Here is an 18,468-nt window from a genome sequence, read left to right as displayed (position 1 = left end):
GTCTTTTTCAGCTTCCTAGTATCAAGCATCAAACACCTACAAGGAATGCGATTCTCTAGACAAGTTCAGAAATCCCCACAGCTTTTGGCAAAGTAACTATGAGCACAGGCAAATACGTCAGTGGTAGGCTACTCATGAAACTAACAGCACATCCATCAGCCACTGCAACCCAGACAATGAAGTCTGAAAGCAGAGAATATATTTCTAAGGATATTTTCATTGACGTAGAAGAGGAATCTTTTAAAAATTACCCCTTTATTACCTTTATAGAGGTTACAAAAGCCAAACTGAGTTCTCAGGGTTCTTGCCATAGGGTTGAACACAAATCTTCTGCAAATGCTGTCGGAGCAAATCTGATAACCTATGGTTTTGGCACATATATTTATTGATGCTAACAACAATTAATCCATTAAGTGACATGGGTTGCTTCCAGAACTTTTAATTTTTTTTTCTCCCGTCATATTTGGCTTTATGTATTGTGTATGGCTGTTAATGTATGGGTGAGAGCTCTGTTTTGATTTCCCTTTCTACTTTCCCAGAGACAAGTAAATGTAAGGAAGTGTTTGGGGCCCAAATTTGTTTGATTTTAAACCTAACAAAACCATAACCATGACTTTATTGTAATATTTGTGTCTACATACATTTTCACTGCAAAATTCACCAGCAAATTTCCTAATTTATTTGGAAATTTTAGGTCTGGGTTCTTGAATGCTTAGTGAAAGTCACTTCTGAACAACCACACATTTGCAAAATTCAGAATAAAAACATGTTAGTTGTTCAGTTCATCCACCAAAAAAACCCCATCAGAAATTAATAAACTCTTCTTCCCCTTCTTTCTAACAGACTCTTCACAGGAAAACTCCTTCCATGTCTCTTGGCTGAATTCAGAAAACATTGCAATAGTCAGAGTGATTTTTCTCTGTACTTTATTAAAACATATGGCTTTGCAGCTGACTAGCCCTAGCATTTAATCCACTTTTTTCTTTTTTTTTTTTTCCTTTTAAAATACATAAGATTTTCCTGTGGCATTATAGTTAATAACTTACCTTTTCCTGTTTACTTATTCTAAATTTCTGATATTAATATTTTAATATTTCTTTAAATCTCATATTTAAGGGTGTTAACCACTATAACTCACTCTCTGAAATAATCTCTGTGGATGGTCTACAGGAAAATGAGTTCATTATCTGCCCTACCTTGTTCTGTTTATATGGTTCTGTTCTCAACAAAAAAGTCCATTTTCGGTGGGCCAAAGGATGACTAATAAAACAGGAAGTTTAAATTACAGGCTAATCTATGGCAATCTTCACATTTCAGCAGCAGAAATCTGCAAGGTAAAGGATTCATTTGTTCCATAACCAGTTTTGAGACGTTAAGATTACGTTGAGCTGTGTTTCTGGCAGCAATAACAGTGGGGGGAGGCGTAATTTTTAAAAAATTTCACATATTCAAGGACTGACCCTCCATAACTGTTCATGTGGCAGCTGCAGATACAACACTAGGTGGGAGCTAGCTGCACAATCTCGATGTCGGTTCATGGCAACAGCTGCCAATCAACACAGGAGTCTAAGAGTGGCAACTGGCAGAACACCTGCCCTCCCACAGCCTTCTCATCCTCGATCTACTGCTGCCACCCGCAGTGCCTCCACCTTCCTTTCACTTGCCTGCTGATAGCGAGACTTACGTATCTAGGCTTATGATATTTCAGTGTCCCTGGACGTTCCCACAGCTCGGCACGGGCTCTTCCTTTTCAGGACACAGCTGTCTCAAGAGGGCAGTTTCCAAACCAACGCGACTGTCACTGCATTGGCAGCTGCAAGCCAGTCTTATCTTTGACTAGGTGAACGTGACGAGAACTGACAACTGGACCTCTGCGCACAAAGGGCTTTCACAGCTCTGCTGAGCTTTGTAGCCACAGTGTCACTGCTATGTCCTGGAATTGTGCCTCAGCATCTACCGCCAGACCTGCTCAAGAAACTCTGTGTGCTTGGTCCTCTGCATGCATTCCAGGGTGTGACGAGTGACATTCCCACACCACCACAGTGAGAAACCTGCTTACCTTTTTATACTCGAGTACAAACAGCCTGGGATTAAAAATGTCTATTATTACCACATTACTGCTCTAGACATCTAAATATGTTCTCAATTCAGCCCACAAAAACGCACAAAGAATGACACAGTACAGATTATACTCATATCACTGATGTGCAGATCCTGATAGCCACACTTTAACAAAACACTGCACCATCACTATTTCTCATCTCCATTACGTGCGCCATGCCTGCGCACAGACAAAGCAACAACAGCAGCAACGCAAACCCTACGAAGACATCAGTCTCTCTACTTTTTGCACAACGTACAGTTACAACAAAACCCTACAATGCAGTTGCTGCTAACAGCAGTAGCTGTTTCCTTCTTTAATGCTGCTCCCAGCACACAACCTGGGATTGCTCCGCAGGAACAGCGTGAGCTGGAAGCATCTTTGCCTCTTACGTGTACACCGGTGAGACTACTGTAGCACTACAGAAGCTACAAGGAAGTATGAAGGACATGCAGGTCCCTCACTAATTGTTTCATGGGTTTTCTTTGAGAAATTTCTCTGTACTTTCATCAAGATGAACTTAACGAAATGCAATTAATCTAGAAAAAGGATGATTCCAAAAATTGTACCTATTCTTCAGGATGTATTTTGTGGCATTTATTTCCTCATATGAGGAATAGAAGGGGTGTTAACGAATGAGATGCTGCTACACTCCTGAATATTATTTCCTAGTCTAGAAGACTAGCTATCAGAAAAGCATGCCAAAAAGGGTTCAGAGAAGACTATAGCAAGGAGGATGTTTGTAGCAGAAGCACTGATTGGCATTTATCTGACAGCAAGGAATTTGATGGTAGGACATTTCCAAATTGCCCACTTAAAAGTCTATGTAATATATATATATATAAAAAATATATTGGTGTTTTGCTCCTTTATTACATTTTTTTTCAAGTTCTATTTCAGTTTTGTCCGGATTCTAACACATACATCCTTATAACTCACTTCTGTGTCAAGACAGAAATATTTCAGCTGGAACACGGCATTCCTATGGTAACAATTTATTATCAGAAAGATGCTGGGAGAGAGCAGGCCTTAGGCGTGGGGACAGACTGTGTTCTTTGAAGGGAACTGAGTAACTTGCACGCAGCGAGACCTGTTTCGGGACAGCTCAGCCCAGAGGAACTCCTCAAGCAGCAGTGATGGGGGACTGGTTCAGTAAGCTTTCCTGGTTATCTCTACCAGTAATTATTTCTTTCCAAGGCAGGCACTGCCCTTGCAATGGTGTGGACATCTACTTTTAGTTCTCTTCTACCTCCTTTTATTTTCCCATTGCAAGAGGAGACTAACAAGCCTCATTCACTGCATCTAACCTACAGCTTTAGTTTCCACTTTTCGTCCTCCACACCATATGCTGCCGCTCTCTCCTTAACGTGTGAATTTCGGTAATCATGGAAACAAGATCAAGGAAAAAGTCTTGGATGAAACCTAAGGCGGGGGGGGGGGTGTGTGGAAGTGGAGTTTTTTCTTTTTCCGATGAGACAAACGCTTGATCCAGCCCGTCACTCGGGAGAACGTTTGTGCCAGCACCGGGCAGAAACCCCCGCTCGGACGTGTCTCTCCCACCCGCGGCAGCCCGCCCTGGCACCGAGCCGCCTCCTCGCCTCGCAGCGGCGCGCAGGGTGCCACAGGGGCCGGCTGCACGCAAAGGCTCCGGCAGCGCCAAGCGGCTGCCAGCAGCCGGGCGGCCGGCGGCAGAGGCCGCGCCGTGCCCGCGGAACGCAGCCGCCCAGCCTGCCCGTTCGGAGCCGCTCCCGGGCCGCGCCGGCCCCTCACAGACCGCCCGCCCGACCGCGCCGGCACCACAGACCGCCCCCCCCAACATGGCGCACGGCGCCTTCCCGCGCGTGCGCGGAACACACCCCCAGCCCCTTCCCGCCCCGCCTCGGGCGCGGCGCGCGCCTTTTCCCCCGGAACCATGACGTGTACGTCACTTCCGCGCGGTGCCGCCGCCGTGGCCAATGGGAAGCCCCGCGCCCGGCCCCGCCCCGCGCTCCGCCTCCCCCCGCCCAGGGGCCGCCGTCGCGCTCGGGGCCGCGGCGCTCGCGCGCCGTAACGGGAGGAGGAGGGGGACGGGAGATGGCGGCGGGGGCCTCGCCGGCGGCGGCGACGACGGCGGCGGCACGAAGAGCGGGAGGGCGAGGCACTCGCAGGAGGGAGGAGCCGCCGCTGCAGCCCCCGCGGGCCCGCTCGGCGCAGTGACCGGCCCCGCCGCTGCCCCCAGGCCGCGGCCCGCTCGGCTCTCGCCCCTCCCCGGACTCTCCTCCGCCTCTGCCCTCCGCGGCTGCGGCCCTCCCCGCCCCCACGCCCGCGCCAGAGCACCGGCGGCGGCCGGGGGCGACGGCCCGCGGCCCCCAGCGGCGGGGAGGCCTGAGCCGCCCCCGTGCCGCGGTCGCGTCGCTTCGCCGGTGATTATGCGTGGCGGGCCCCGGGCCGGAGGTCAGAGCGCTTCGTCCAGAGGCTGTCGCGCGGACAGCGAGCCCTCCGGCACCTCTTCTCCGGCCGATGTCCCCGCCGTCCCCCGCCTAGACTAGAGTGAGCCCGGAGCCCGCTTCTCGGGAAGAGGGACGTCTGCAGCCATGTATTTTCTTAGCGGCTGGCCCAAGAGACTGCTGTGTCCTCTGGAGTCCCTGGAGCAACCTCTTCACATCCAGACGGATCCCCAGAGAGCTTTCTTCGCGGTGTTATCCCCGTCTCAGCTAAGCATCTGGTACTGCAGAGTAAGTATCTGTCCTGCTAGCCCTGGGACCCTGCTCTCCCAGCTGAAAAGCCCTCTCGTCTGTAAAATGTTGCGGTTTTTTTCCCTTTCCTGTGCCAGAAAGGGTTGTAACATTTGGGACTAAAGCTTACCGACTACAGCATTATTTGTGAATCGGAGCAGTTGAGCCCTGATGTTCACTGATAGCAATGTAGCATTAAGAACATATGTAAGATGAATCTACTTGGCGTTAACACTTGTTATTCCGGAAAACGAGACTGCTGACCGACCTTCTTTTTAACTTTCATTTTTAAATAGCACATAATCTTAATGTAAAAGAGTGTTTGTAGAAATGCTTTTTTTGCAAATATGCTTCGTGTCTTCTGCCTTTGTGTGTTCTGTGTTTTATGTAGAAGAACGTATGAACATAAGAAATGTGAAACACATTATTATAAAACAAAGAACAGACTATAACTCAGAAGTTCACAAACTTTTCTTTTTATGAAAAGTTTAAAAGTTTTGTGGCCCTAACCAGAAGAATTGCCATGACTTTTGCATGGAAGTTGCTGCTTTAGCGAAATCCAGCTTGAGACTGTGTGAATAATTGACATTAAATGTCTTGCTTTTAACTCACTTTAAGTTAGTATTGCAATAAAAATGCTGTTTGTCAGTTTGAGTTGATGCAGTCAAGGAAGCAGCTGTGCTATTGGCTTTATATTTTGATGCTGGATCCTTTTAAACACTGCCTAGATTAGACCCTAAATCTGTCTATAAATATCTCCAGCTCCAGGTGATTTATAGAGTTCATCTCAGATTACAGGAGAAAACTAGCAATCCAGTTCTAGAAGGTTTGTGCTGAAAGGTTTCAAATGACAGTCGTAGCGTTAAAGTCTTGGTTTAAGTTGTGCTAGGATGTCATCACTTTGTGTTGGGCTCTGCAAGGCTGTTGGCCAGTTGCTGGGTGGGGTGCTGATGCTGGTTTTAACCTGTACAAGTGTCTAATTAGGGCATATCAGCGTGGTGACGATGCTGTGCTGTGTGAACATTGTCATATGGCCTCTGTTTTCTTAGCTTTGTGGCTCGTGGTGTAGATAAGTGCTCTCTTTAGCTTTTGCTAGTTGTTAAACTTACACCTTGTCAACAGAGCACAGCTGATTTTCTTTTCCAGGAAAAGACATAAAAAAGAACAGGCTTGTAGAACGCTTTTCTATGCCCTGTTGTCTAGAATGCCGTTCACTTTATGGTCCATTCCTGAGGACAACGTTCATTGACTTACGTGCTTGGACTTGTTTTGAAGCGTTAAATGTTGTATAACTGGCTGCGGGCAGAGCACTAGAAGAGTTCACTCTGTGGGGAAAAGTTGAGCAAACTTACAGGTCTTCAAAATTTTTTCAACGCATTTTAGGTCAGTATGTACTGAGTGCTTCTGGGGAAAGTGCTGACCTTGCCAGGCTTGATGGCTGGCTGATCTTATGCTGATGAGTATGGTACAACATCACCACCGCTGTGGACATCCAGCTGTTGGCAAAGTCCTGCAAGGCCAACGTTTTGGTTAAGGTCATTTTTTTAAGAGACTCCTTTGCATTATTTCTGTGCATATAGCTGGGGTTCTAGGTGAGTTTTTTTGTGTTGTTGTTTTTTTTGGGTTTTGTTTGCTTTGAAGGTGAAGCTTAAAATCACATGTTGGACTTTTATGAAACAAACTAAAACTATTACATTCTAGAAAATGTTTTCATTTGTCAGAATTCTCTTCTTTGGAACAAGGCTGAGCTCTGGCCAGGTTGAACTAATTCAATTTCTTGAAGTAGAACGGCCTTCAGGCTAATGTTCCTGTTAAGACTTGTTACTGTCTCAACTATCTGTGAAAGATTTCGTGTAAGAATGAGGTGATGAGCCCGGTGAGGTTCTGTTTTGAATTTTTCAAGAACAGGAGGCCCTTTGAAATACTTCCAGGCTTGTGAATTTGTGTGTATTGGTATTTTTCAAGTGAGGTGGTAATGTTTACAGCTCCTTTTCGTCTACCATGTGCTAAGAACTAGTGGAACTAAGGAAAGTTTATCCCAAAGTATGGATTGTTCCCTGGTTTGGAAACAATAGAGGTATTAACATTAGAAACTGGGGTAAGTGGTGTGGGTAAAACCAGATGGGATTCTGTCAGTGTTTTTGAGCCAAAAAGTCCTTGACTGCTTTATGTGTTATTTTGTAGGGAAAGATTGGCTTGTCAATAAAAAGGCCACTGATCAGTGGTCTGTACTTCTGAGCATGCACCAGAATTGATGAAATATTTTTGAGTATGCACCCTCAGTATGTCAACATTTATTTATTTATGAATTACATGCGTGTGCTACTCTACTAGTGGGCACATTATCAAGCACACACCCCATAGAAATTAAAATATAGAATACTTCCAGTTGGAAGGGGCCTACAGTGATCATCTGGTCCAATTGCCTGACCAATTCAGGGCTGACCAAAAGTTAAAGAAAATTTTTAAAGGCATTGTCCAAATGCCTCTTAAACACTGATGGGCCTGGGGCATCCACTGCCTCTCCGGGGGGCCCGTTCCAGTGTTTGAGAAGGAAAAGAGAATGAGGTAAAGCTGAAATAAGCACATTTTAAATTTTTTACTTTATTTTATTTATTAATGGTATAAAAACATGTTCTTCTTGCACACCAATGGATTGTATTAAATGCATTTCACTTTGGAGACTGCGGTTCCAAGTATTTTTCTTAAATCAGAAGGAATTTCTGGCCTAGATACCTCAGAAGATTCTTTGACACCAACAAAGCTTTTTTCATTGACAGCATTGGAAAGCTCGTCAGTATTTTCATTCTGGTAATGTCAAGTGCTTGGGTGCTCGAAATGAGAAACTTCCGTTCATGAAAGGAACTTTATGAAATGCTGACGTGAGGCAGGTGATGTTTAAAGATTGACTTGGGAACTAAAGGTGAGGTTTCGCCAGGCAGCTGTGCAGTTGTGGTCTGTCCTGCTTGCATCTGTGTTTTAGTGGCTCTTAGGGTGGGCTGGTGATGGCTTTTTCCAATTGCCAAACAAATAGAAGCCTGTTTTTTTTTAGCTGGAGAAGGGATCAAAGGAGCATTGTAGTTGGCTCGTTGAAAGTGTTACTCCTTCAACACTAGTGGCTTTTAGTTTTAAATTGGTTTGGTTATCTCGTGAAATAAGAGCTTGAGGCAGTGCAGGGAGTTCTAGATACTCACGCAGAGGGCTCTAGACAAAAAGGGAAGATGTGTGCCACCAAGGAAGGAGGTGTAGTAAATCAGTGGGGTTCCCCTGTACGTGCTGAAGAGTGAATTCTGTGCAACAAGAACAGTCTGATGATATGGTTGTATCTATAAATATAGCTCAGCATTTCTTTTCTTTAATCTTAACGAACTTGTAGCAATGACAGGGATAAGTACTGGCCTTGAGTGTGTAATGAAAACTCCTTTCGTTAGAGGTTGTTGGACTGTCTGCTGTGACTCTGCCAGTCAGAACCAGTTTTGTAAGCTCTTTGAATCCAAGAGTCACTTGCCCCAACTACTTGTTTTGAGAGCATTTCTTAATTACCTAAGTGCTTATCAGCTCATGATTTACATCTACCCTTGCTTTGAAACTTTCCTGGTGTTTTACAGTGATCTGATGTTGAAGCAGATCGCCCAAATGAACTACAAGCTTATGGGAAAGTGTGCATAGAAGAATCTTAGATTGTCAAATGGTCTGTATTCATTCCAAATGCTGAATAAGTCTATATTCAGACTCATCACTCACTCTTACATGCTTTTCAGTTTCGAGCTGTGGCAGTATTAGAATGGAGCTTGATACACGCCTTAAATCTAAGCGTACACATTATTTAAACAAACAGGACAAAACGGGAAGTTGCACTTCTGTCAGAGAAGTGATCTCTGTCACCTGGAATTTTGGGATCCTATACAAGGAATTACTTGTGACATCAGTGCTTATAGTTCATACAATGTATGAATAAACATATTAAAAATATGCAGTTGTTTTTGTAATCTTTTTTATTGCAGGTGGCTGTTAAAAGAAAAAAATGTATTTTTACCATACTTTCAGAATTATGCTTTCATCTCAGAACTGTAAGCAGAATAACTTACTGAATTATTGTATGTGGCCTTTTCCTAGATAGGATTAGATACAATCTCTGTAGCAGTTTTATCTGAAATTTGATTGCAAAATGGACAACAGACATCTTGATAATGGTGGAAGTGGTTGTGTATTGTGAACAATATGACACAGATAGCACCAGTGCAAACTAAGTTGTCTTGTCTCTTCTGCTGTGTTTTCTCCTTAGTAATTTAACCTCTGAGATGCTGACCTTTTACTGATACCCATCAGACATTTATTTGAGAAGGTCATTTCTTTTAATATGTCCATAACAGTAACAGTTGTGCTGTTGCTTCTGTTATAAAGAGGTGTTTGTGGTTACATAATTAAATAAATGAGAAATGCCTGTTAGACTAATGGATTTATCATGTGAAATGTAGAATTGTCATGTCAATATTCTGGCCTTACCAGATTTCCAGTGTCTCCTGTATTAATGTAAAAATAGATGACCCCTTAAAGGCCTCTCAGAATTACTTGCATGAAGATAAGAGCATCCCCAGTTCTGAGTTTTGGCTGTCCCGTTAGTTGCACGTAACAGTCGTTTGCTAGTATGAGGTCAGAGGTGAGGTCCAGATTTGGGCACTTGGCACTTGATGGGGCTGAGAAGCAGCAAAGGTCTATGAAATATGGCCTTTACTGGCCGTGTTTTTGAGCAGTAGGGTAACTGGAAGGTCGGAGAGATAGTGATTGACAGCTCTGATGCACTTTGGTTTTTGGAACGCTTTCACAGTAGCTGATGTGAAGCACAGTGTTGGGGCTGTGCCTTGGATCGATACTCTGCTCATACTGTGCTCTCCAGTTGCCTTTAAAACTGAATCAAAGGAGTTATGTTTTTATCATTAGCTCTGCTTTTAGAAATTATTTTATTATTACCTTCTGGCTCTGCTACTGACAAAATGACTTTTTGTGGCCTATCTTCTTTTTTTTTCCTCTGTCCTTAGTGATGAATTTTCCTCTTTCTTATGCATGCATTCATGCTTTTTTCCAGCTTGCCTTTCTGGTTTATTAGTTTATAAACCTACAAAATTTCATCCTTTAAAGCGGAGCACAGACCATCTAATGACAAAATAAAGTTCACAGTGTCACCAGGCTTTTGTTCTATTTTCTCCCAGCCTTGTCTTTGTTGCTTGTGTGGTAAGCTCATCACAACAACATGTTGTTGATTCCCATCTTGTGCCTAAAGCCTAGTGAAGCATTGAAGTATTTTTCTTACAAAGCTAAACAGCAAATTTGTGATTTTGAAAGAAATGGCTTCTTGATTCGAAATGAGATTATTTTTTGATATCTAGAATACTAAATTGTTAGGGGATGAGAATATTGGGATTTCAGCAATTGTCTCTGACCATGCAAGTTCTTGGATTGATGTTCCATTACAAAACCCAACCCCATACATAATAACCTTGTTGTCAGCTGCTAATCCTGTTGCATACTCTCAGCAAATACAGGAATCTTCTTCCTAGACATAACAGTTGTGCAAAGACTGCTAGTCTTCCAGATATTCAGCGTCTGAATTAAATACAAAATCAAGTAAACATAAATAGTTCTTTGGAAAGTAAATTAGTAACAGTGAATTGTTGGCACTAAGGATGATCATTTGAAAGAGAGAAGGAAGCATTAAGGACTTTACTTTTAGGTTTTTTTATTTTTAGTTTACTTGAGTTTAACATTCAAGTTACTTTGGATTTATAGTTAAAATAAAAAGAGCAAAATAAAGAATGGAGTTCAGAGTTGTACATGTTGGCTATGGATAGGCTAGGCAAAACATTCAGAACTTCTCAATGTTCTTGGGTATTGGTCAGAAATAATTGGATTCAGTGCAACTTTATCAGTGTTTTTAAAAAATCATCTAACTTTTTGCAGGATGTAAGAATTTGGCTATGACTGTATCAACTGGTTAGAATTTAGGCAAAGATATGATTTTGCTATTCATATTTAACACAGATATAATACGTACTTCTTTGTTTTGCATAAAAGTTATGGGAGTACTAGTGTCTTACAGGAACATCCACAAGCCTGGGCAAGAGTATTACTTCATATTTATACTAATTTTTTGAGTGACCATAAATGTCACTGTTCCTGATCTTTTCTTCTGGGTTCTAGTGAATTAATGGTAAGAGAGAAACTAAAAGTAAAAGAGCACTAAGAAGTTTCAGTGTCTAATTCATACATGCTGTTATGGGTTTGCTTTTCAAACTTAGTCCAGTAGTTTTCCATTGTATTTGCTGACCTACTTAACTTGTTCAATCCACTGTGTGCACAGTTTGTCATTAACCTGCAGCAGTCAAACCGCAGAGTCTAAATCAAGGAAAATTCATTTTTTCATTATTTCGTATTCTGCCAAACAAACAATGATTGTACCTCTCTCCAGTTGGTTGGTGTATCATTTTCTTCGAAGCCCTTGGAGTATCTCAGTTGGGACAGACACTTGCTCCTACGAGGGCTGCTGTTCAAGTCTGTCCTACTTGTCCTATTTAAAGACTGCCTGTTCAGAGCAACATTCACGTCGGAGTTCAGGGTTTAAGTGTCTGCTTGGTTTGCATTGACTCCAAACGTGGTGTAGCATGTTTGTGTTCAGAGAAGTGAAGTGGTAGTAACCCGTGTCTAAGCTTGCTGAGAGAATTTGCTGCAGGATTTGTATATCTTGACAGATTTCTTCATAAAAACTGCTTTGTATGGTTCAGTGTTCTGAGACTACTTATGCTGCTCATAGATATTGCTTAAAAAAAGGCAATGGGAAAGACGATATATTTGGTCAGGTAGGATTAAGTAAAATAGTAACAGTTTTAAATTATTTCACCATGTGTTTGGATTTTTGTGTTGTTTTGTGGTGTTTTTTTTAAATTGTTTGCTTCAGTATTTTTGTCCTAACGTTGATGCAGAGCTCGTCTTTCTTAGTGGAAGGTCCGAAGGAGTTCTTATTGTGCAACAACTAGTAATGAAACAAAAGTGAGTTTCGAGTTAGTTGTCTTTGCTCATGAAACCAGCTTGCTACCTCACTGTTTTATAAAAAGTGCAGTTCCTCTAGTCGGTATTGGTCATCCAAAATACATTAGCTTTCAGATGTCTCTTGTGTGCATTGTCATAATCTCACATCAGTAAAAAGGGCATGTTTGATGCTAGTAAGGCATTGCTGAGAAACAAAGATTTCGGAGTAAGAGCTCCTGTGGAAAGTGCTCTTGTGAAAAGGTAACCAGTGCAGCTGAGTGATGTGTAAGAAGGGAAGGAGATAAAGGATGTAACTGTGGGAACAAGAAGTTCTGCTTCTCTCTTTTCAGTAGCATTAACTAGAGCTCTGGAGAACTTGTTTACTATTTGGTAATGATAGTACTATATTATTTTTAAGTTTATCTTTCCCTTGTTATTCCCTTTTCACCATTTTTGCTATTCTGTGAGCATCTCACCTCCACTGCTCTGTTCGTAAGTGAGTGGCAGCTTCTCTTTTGCCTGCCCTTACATTTGTCCTGAGAGGCAAAATGTACTGTATCAAAATGCTGGGTTTTCTCTGCAGCAGGTTGTAAAATGCCAACTATGCTTCTTATCTATTTTGGGAAGCTTTTGCTAGCTTTAAGTTGCAGTTTGAGTAGAGAGTTACTCATTTCTTTCTTCCTTCAAAACTGAAGGTGTTTACTTTTGTTGTGTAGACAAATATTTTTTTTTAAACAACTCTTTGTTTGTTAGGTCGCTTGCTATGTTGTTGAAATCACCAGTTTCTCAAAAAGCTGTGGCTCTGCCATTAATATTTACAGCAAGCACATTTCAAGCATTAAAAGGAGGATCAGTATCTTGGCTTATTTGAGAAAATGTGCATGTTTCATTAGTTGTGTTTAACTAGATTTCTTTATAATTTAGCAGCTGCATGCAGAAGTGTTAAGAGGAAAAAAAAAATGGGAGTTTTCATGAAGCTGACCTGAAGAGTTGGTCTTTCAAACAGAAACAAATTTAATGATTTAGGGAAAATTCTGTGTAATATGATCTAAATCCCTATTGTTTCTGTACACACTATAAGATAAATGTCTAAAACTAACCAGAGAAAAGTATTGTACTAACTTGGCCCTTGTTTTTGTTAAAATGTATGGCTAATGGCTTGCTCTGCTTGTGGCAAGTATTTAAAATTGGGCTGAGATATTCCTGTTGATAGTGAATGCGGAAACAGACTCCACAACTTGGAAAGCTGTAAAGTAGGTACTGTGTCGATGTACATCTTCAGCCATGTTGTGGTTTAGCCCAGCTGGCAGCTAAGGTACCATGGGACTGCTTGCTCACTCCTCCTCCGTGGTGAGGTGGAGAGGAGAAGAATGTGACAAAAGGCCTGAGGGTCCAGATAAGAACAGCGAGGGAGCACCCACCAGCCATGACCCCAGGTGAAACAGTCTTGGCTTGGGGGCAAATCAATTTAATTCCTTAACAGTTCATTCAGAGAGGATAACTAGAAACAAAGCCAGATCTTCAAAACACCTTTCCTCCACTGCTCAGTTTTTCCCAGCTCTGCCTTCTCCCTTCAGCAGTGCAGGGGAACAGGGAATGGGGGTTGCAGGTCAGTTTGTCACATGCTGTTTCTGCCACTCCTTCCTCTTTAAGAGAAGGACTTCTCACACTCTTCCCCTGCTCCAGTGTGGGATCCCTTCTCACAGGAGAGAGTCCTCCATGAACTTCTCCAATGTGAGTCCTACCTGCAGGATGCAATCCTTACCCATCAGATTCCTCCAGCGCAGGCTTTTTTTCCCTAGGGAGTCAGGGCTTCTTAGGGCACAGCCACCTGTTCCAGTGTGGAGTCCCTTCCCACAGACTGCAGATGCATCTCTGCTCCACTGTCAATCTCCAGCAGCATGGAGGTCCTTTCCCACAGGAGACAGGCCTCTGTGAACTGCTTTGGGCGCCGGCATCTCTGCTCCAGCGTGCTGTCTTATCCCACGGGCTGCGGGTGGGTCTCTGCTCCACCGTTTCTCTCGTGGGTGAAAGGGGGGCCACCTGCTGTCTCACCACGGGCTGCAGGACAATCTCAGCTCTGGCACACCTCCTCCTGCTCCATCTTCCCTGACCTTGGTGTCTGCATAGCTGTTTCTCTCAGATTTCAGTCCTCTCTCTGCAGCCGGACCGCATTGGACCCGACTGGCCCAAGAAACCTCAGTGGTCCCACCAGGACAGCCTCCTCCCAGCAGGTGCCACAGGAGCGGGGTGCTTTGGGGCTCTGCAGGCTGTGCCACTGCGGCCATCTCCAGTCAAGTGGCAGGGGCCACGCGTGGGCAGGTGCTGGTGTGGGAGGCCAGGGGTGGAGGGGCCAGGTCCCTGCTTCCCCTCTCTCTTCACTGTAGGTCTCGCCCAGCTCCGGTTTCTTTGTCCCCTTCCTAAATATGGCATTCGCAGAGGAGCTGATTGGCTCGACCCTGGTGAGAGATGGGTCTGACTGGTTTTGGAGCCAGGGAAGCTTCTCACGGCTCCCTGCAAGGAGCTTCTCGCTCCTCTCTGTAAAGGCCACCCCTGCTACCGAACCCCCACCACATAAATCAGCACAGGTCCCTTCAGACGTGGTAATTGACTTCAAATGTAAAATGACCATTTCTCTTTCTCTTGCATGAGCAGAGTAGGATAGCGAGCTGCCCTTGTAGCTTTCTGAACCTTGCAGCAGTTCACACTTTTATAGAGTCACAGAACAGTTTGGGTTGGAAGGGACCTCAAAGCTTATCTAGTTCCAACCCCCCTGCCATGGGCAGGGACACCCTCCACTACACCAGGTTGCCCAAAGCCTCATCCAGCCTGGCCTGGAACACTTCCAGGGATGGGGCAGCCACAGCTTCTCTGGGCAACCTGTGCCAGTGCCTCACCACCCTCTGAGTGAAAAATTTCTTCCTTGTATCTAATTGAAATCTGCCCTCTTTCGGCTTGTAAACAAGGAGATGAGGTTTTTGTGTTAGGGTTTTCCTTGCATTGGAAAGAATGCATTTGAATTGTGAAATATGTGGAAATAAAATTGCAGCAGTGACCTGTTTATGATTTAACTATTAGTTAGGTAATCTTTGTGACATATCGTATTAGAAGTGGGTCTGCTTTCTAATAAGAAAAGAAGCTACTTCCACTGCAGAAAGATAAAAATGATTGCTTGCTCTCTTTAATGTTTACACCTTCGGTCCTCATCAGTAAGACGCAAAATGAGATCAGCCTAGAAATCAATTTGCATAAATTTTATAGCTGCTGTGTATGCAGACTGTTCTTCTAAGTTCTAAGGTGTAATAGCAGCTTTCTCATGAATAAATGTCACAAGAACATTACAGTATAAATACTATCATTATGTTCTGTAAAAGTAGCAATATAGAAAGAAAATGGTGCATTAATGAACTGCTAAAACGTTTTTTTTGCCTGCTGCTAAAATGCTTGAAGCACAGAAATGCTTTTAGATTGGTCTCCAGATCTGCATTAATGATGCAGATTGCCAAGATTGTACTGTCACAAGGCGCTTTTTCTCTGTGTATCTAAAGCAGTTAAGATGGGTCTAAGCCAACCAGTGAAAAGCTACGTGGTTCATTAGAACAATCAATAAGATTCTGTTAAGAATAACTAATTATCTATTTAATGTTCGATAATATGATTTGCAAATGTCTGCAAAAGAAGCCACATGAATTGAAAAAGCTGGTGTAAATCCTTCTTAGAGTAAGGATCGGTTTGCTTGTTGTACTCTCCAGTCTAAATACTTATTTTTGGTAATTCAGTTCTATGTGGGTGTGAAGTTTAAGTAGTAATGAGATTTACAGGATACAAAGACTGTGAGTTTATCAAGGCGGAGACTGTGTGACGTTTATTCAGCTCCTTATTTGTATGTATGGAGAAAACATTTAATTACTTGTACTATTTTTCCTTTTAAATGAGTTTATTGGTAACTCTACTTGAGGGAAACTGAAGCAATGTGGTGGTAGGAGGTATCCATCTAATTCTAGGGTAGTGGACACCCACATGATTTCTGGGTAGACAATGTTTTTGGATTTGTTGTGCCAGCTGCTGTCATTTGAGCAACTACGCTAAGAAGAATAGTAAGTTGCCATCACCTGTGGTCGTGGTGGTGGATGATAAGCTTTGCCAAGTGGTTTTATGATTAATTTCAGTAAAAAGAGTGATTACTGCTTAGCCTTTTTGTTCCCTTCCAGGGGCTGGAAAAGCGTACTCTTTTTGATACAGAATTTGCTGCTACAACTCAGAAGAAAAATTAGTATTGATAAAGTTAGGGACAGCATCTGTTATGAAAATGAGGGAAAGCTTCTTTCACAAAAAAAAAAGTGTGGCTCGTTTAATTTTAAAGTTGAGGAAGTACCGTTGCCATCTAACTAATATATATGCACATATTTCGCTGTGCCCATCTGCCAGAGGTGGAGGGTAGCAGAAGAGGGAATACCTGTCTAACCTGAAAACTGTTATTGGTTCAAGACCAAGAAAGTGCAAACAATTCTTAAATATATTTAAGGAGGAAGAATGTTTCTAAGCACTGGAGCAAAGAAAGGTGACTTTCCATTAGAGTTTTGTGTTACAGCTCTCAACTGCTTTCATGAAAGGGAGTGAAGACTTTGTGCCTATGGTAGCTTTGTCTGGACTTCATGACCCTGAAGCTCTTCTCTGTTCCTGGGAGGAACAGTGTTAATGGCTGCATCTCATCATACCCAAAATCTTCTCGGCGAACTGTAGAGGTGGATTTTCTGCACAACTTCTGGCCTTTTCTTGAAGAGATATAAAACAGATTTCCTGATTATTGTTCTCTTCAGTACAATGACCATCCATTTAATAGAAACTAAGCAAATGGATTGTACCAAATACACTGTGTAGAATATTTAATTCTAGTTAATTTGACCGTTTTTTCATTGTAGGAGCCCGTTTAAGAGGCTTTTGTTCATGTTAAGCATCAGTCACCCTTTGTGACTGACTTGAAACTACTCTATATTCTGTGATGACTGCTTTCTGGGCAAATGAAGTGTTTTATTTAAATGTCTTGGGTTTGAAAGAGTGAGATTAGGCATGACTGTGGCAGGAGTTCTGCACAAACTCCCTTTAAAAGCACCGTTATGTAGTGCACTGTGGAATATGCACTGATTTTTTAACCTCCCTTTTCAAGGGAAGCCTGTTGTTGCAGTTAAGCAAACACAGTTGTTTACAGTTATATCACACTATAACAAACATCCTATTCCTTCTAGATATGACTATTTACTATTATTGTGTAATTGTTATTTTTGTTCTTCCAGCCCAGTGTGTTAATTGTAAGCTACAAGGAACTATCAAAAGCAGCTTCTCAGTTTGGCCCGTACAAACAAGCGGAATGGCGGCCCGACAGCACCATGATAGCTGTTTCAGTAAGTAGCGTTTTTTCTTCTTACTGCGGTTAAACGTTGCGAAGAGTTTTGTATTACCAATTCCTGTGCTTATACAAACTTGCAGATTGTATACATGTCTGATTGAAATTTATCTTACGAAAATATATAATAGTACTAAGTGGGTTTTTTTAGTGACAGGAGCTTCTGTTAGTAGTTTTCTTTAATTTTTCTCCCCCGAAGAATGAATTGCAGTTTTTTGTATTAAAATAATGCTTAGATGTGTTGGCTAGGGCTGTTCCAGCATGTCATTACTTTAGTAATGTGGTCACAAAGAATAAGGGAATTTGAAGACATGAATGAAAGAAATATTTGGGGAGTTAGGTGACGTAGGCATGTATAGCTTGATAAAAAGGGTTTACGTATATTTCTAAAAAGTAGAGTTTAAGAGGATGAAGCTGTGGCTTTACTAAGGTGCAATAACTTTTGATGTTTAAAAAATGTTGCAAGGCACTGATAACACAGAAACAAGGGCAGTGATAGGTGGTACAGACCCTTCTGTTAAGAGTTAAAGTTTAAGATGAGATCTTGTCTCACGTGGAAATATAGTCTTCTTTCATAGCTGGTGCTGTGCTCACAGCAGTGAAATGGACTATTTCAGCACCAACATTTAAAAATTAATTCAAGGTGCAAAGTAGACGCAACAGAGGTGGGGGTACAGCTTATAGGAGTCAGAACACGGGATGATGCGCTTGGTGACTTTTGATTAGGCCTTATGTTAGGACCAGTTCTTAAATTGGGTAAGTTTCTTTTTCCGGCTTTTAAGATCAAGGCTATTGCATTTAAGACTTTCTTGTGAGAAGGTGCAGAAGAAAAGAATTAACTCATTAAGCTTCACCATCGGAAGTTGATTATGGGAAATTATAAACCGAGTAACAACTACTGTATTTGTTGGTACACTGGCTTAATATCCTAATACGAACCATCTTTTGTGCTTAAAATGATGCCTGTAGTGCTTTGTAGTTTTAAAACCAATCAGATATTGTTACCTGAGTGGAAAATACCAGATGGCTTATGGAATAGTTCCTGTCTCTGCCAGCATCATTGTGACTCTAAATCAGCTAAACTTCTTGTGCTCCCAGGTGTAGAATTTTCTGCATAGTTGGCTTAGAATGTTTAAATTACCTAAAAGGATTTCATGGAGTCAATGCAGTAAAGTATTTCTGGTAGTGTCAGATTACATTTTCAGTTAGTAAATGCGAATAGTTAC

The 18,468-nt window shown here is 42.5% G+C and overlaps 1 protein-coding gene across 5 annotated transcripts in view; it reads left to right on the top strand.

The window, feature by feature from the left end:
* Positions 1-4,570: 4,570 nt before the first annotated feature.
* The window catches only part of RIC1 (RIC1 partner of RAB6A GEF complex), a 57,365-nt gene continuing 43,467 nt past the window's right edge, over positions 4,571-18,468 (top strand). For all 5 annotated transcript variants that reach the window (XM_086629193.1, XM_086629192.1, XM_086629195.1 and 2 more), the window contains exons 1-2: positions 4,571-4,815; positions 17,133-17,240. In XM_086629193.1, coding sequence (XP_086485319.1) covers positions 4,675-4,815; positions 17,133-17,240 — 249 coding nt within the window. In that variant the 5' untranslated portion in view covers positions 4,571-4,674. The remainder of the gene's footprint in view (positions 4,816-17,132; positions 17,241-18,468) is intronic.

The sequence above is a fragment of the Tauraco erythrolophus genome, chromosome Z, assembly GCF_009769465.1.
Source record: "Tauraco erythrolophus isolate bTauEry1 chromosome Z, bTauEry1.pri, whole genome shotgun sequence".
NCBI lineage: Eukaryota > Metazoa > Chordata > Aves > Musophagiformes > Musophagidae > Tauraco > Tauraco erythrolophus.
This window is presented reverse-complemented; position numbering and strand designations above follow the sequence as displayed.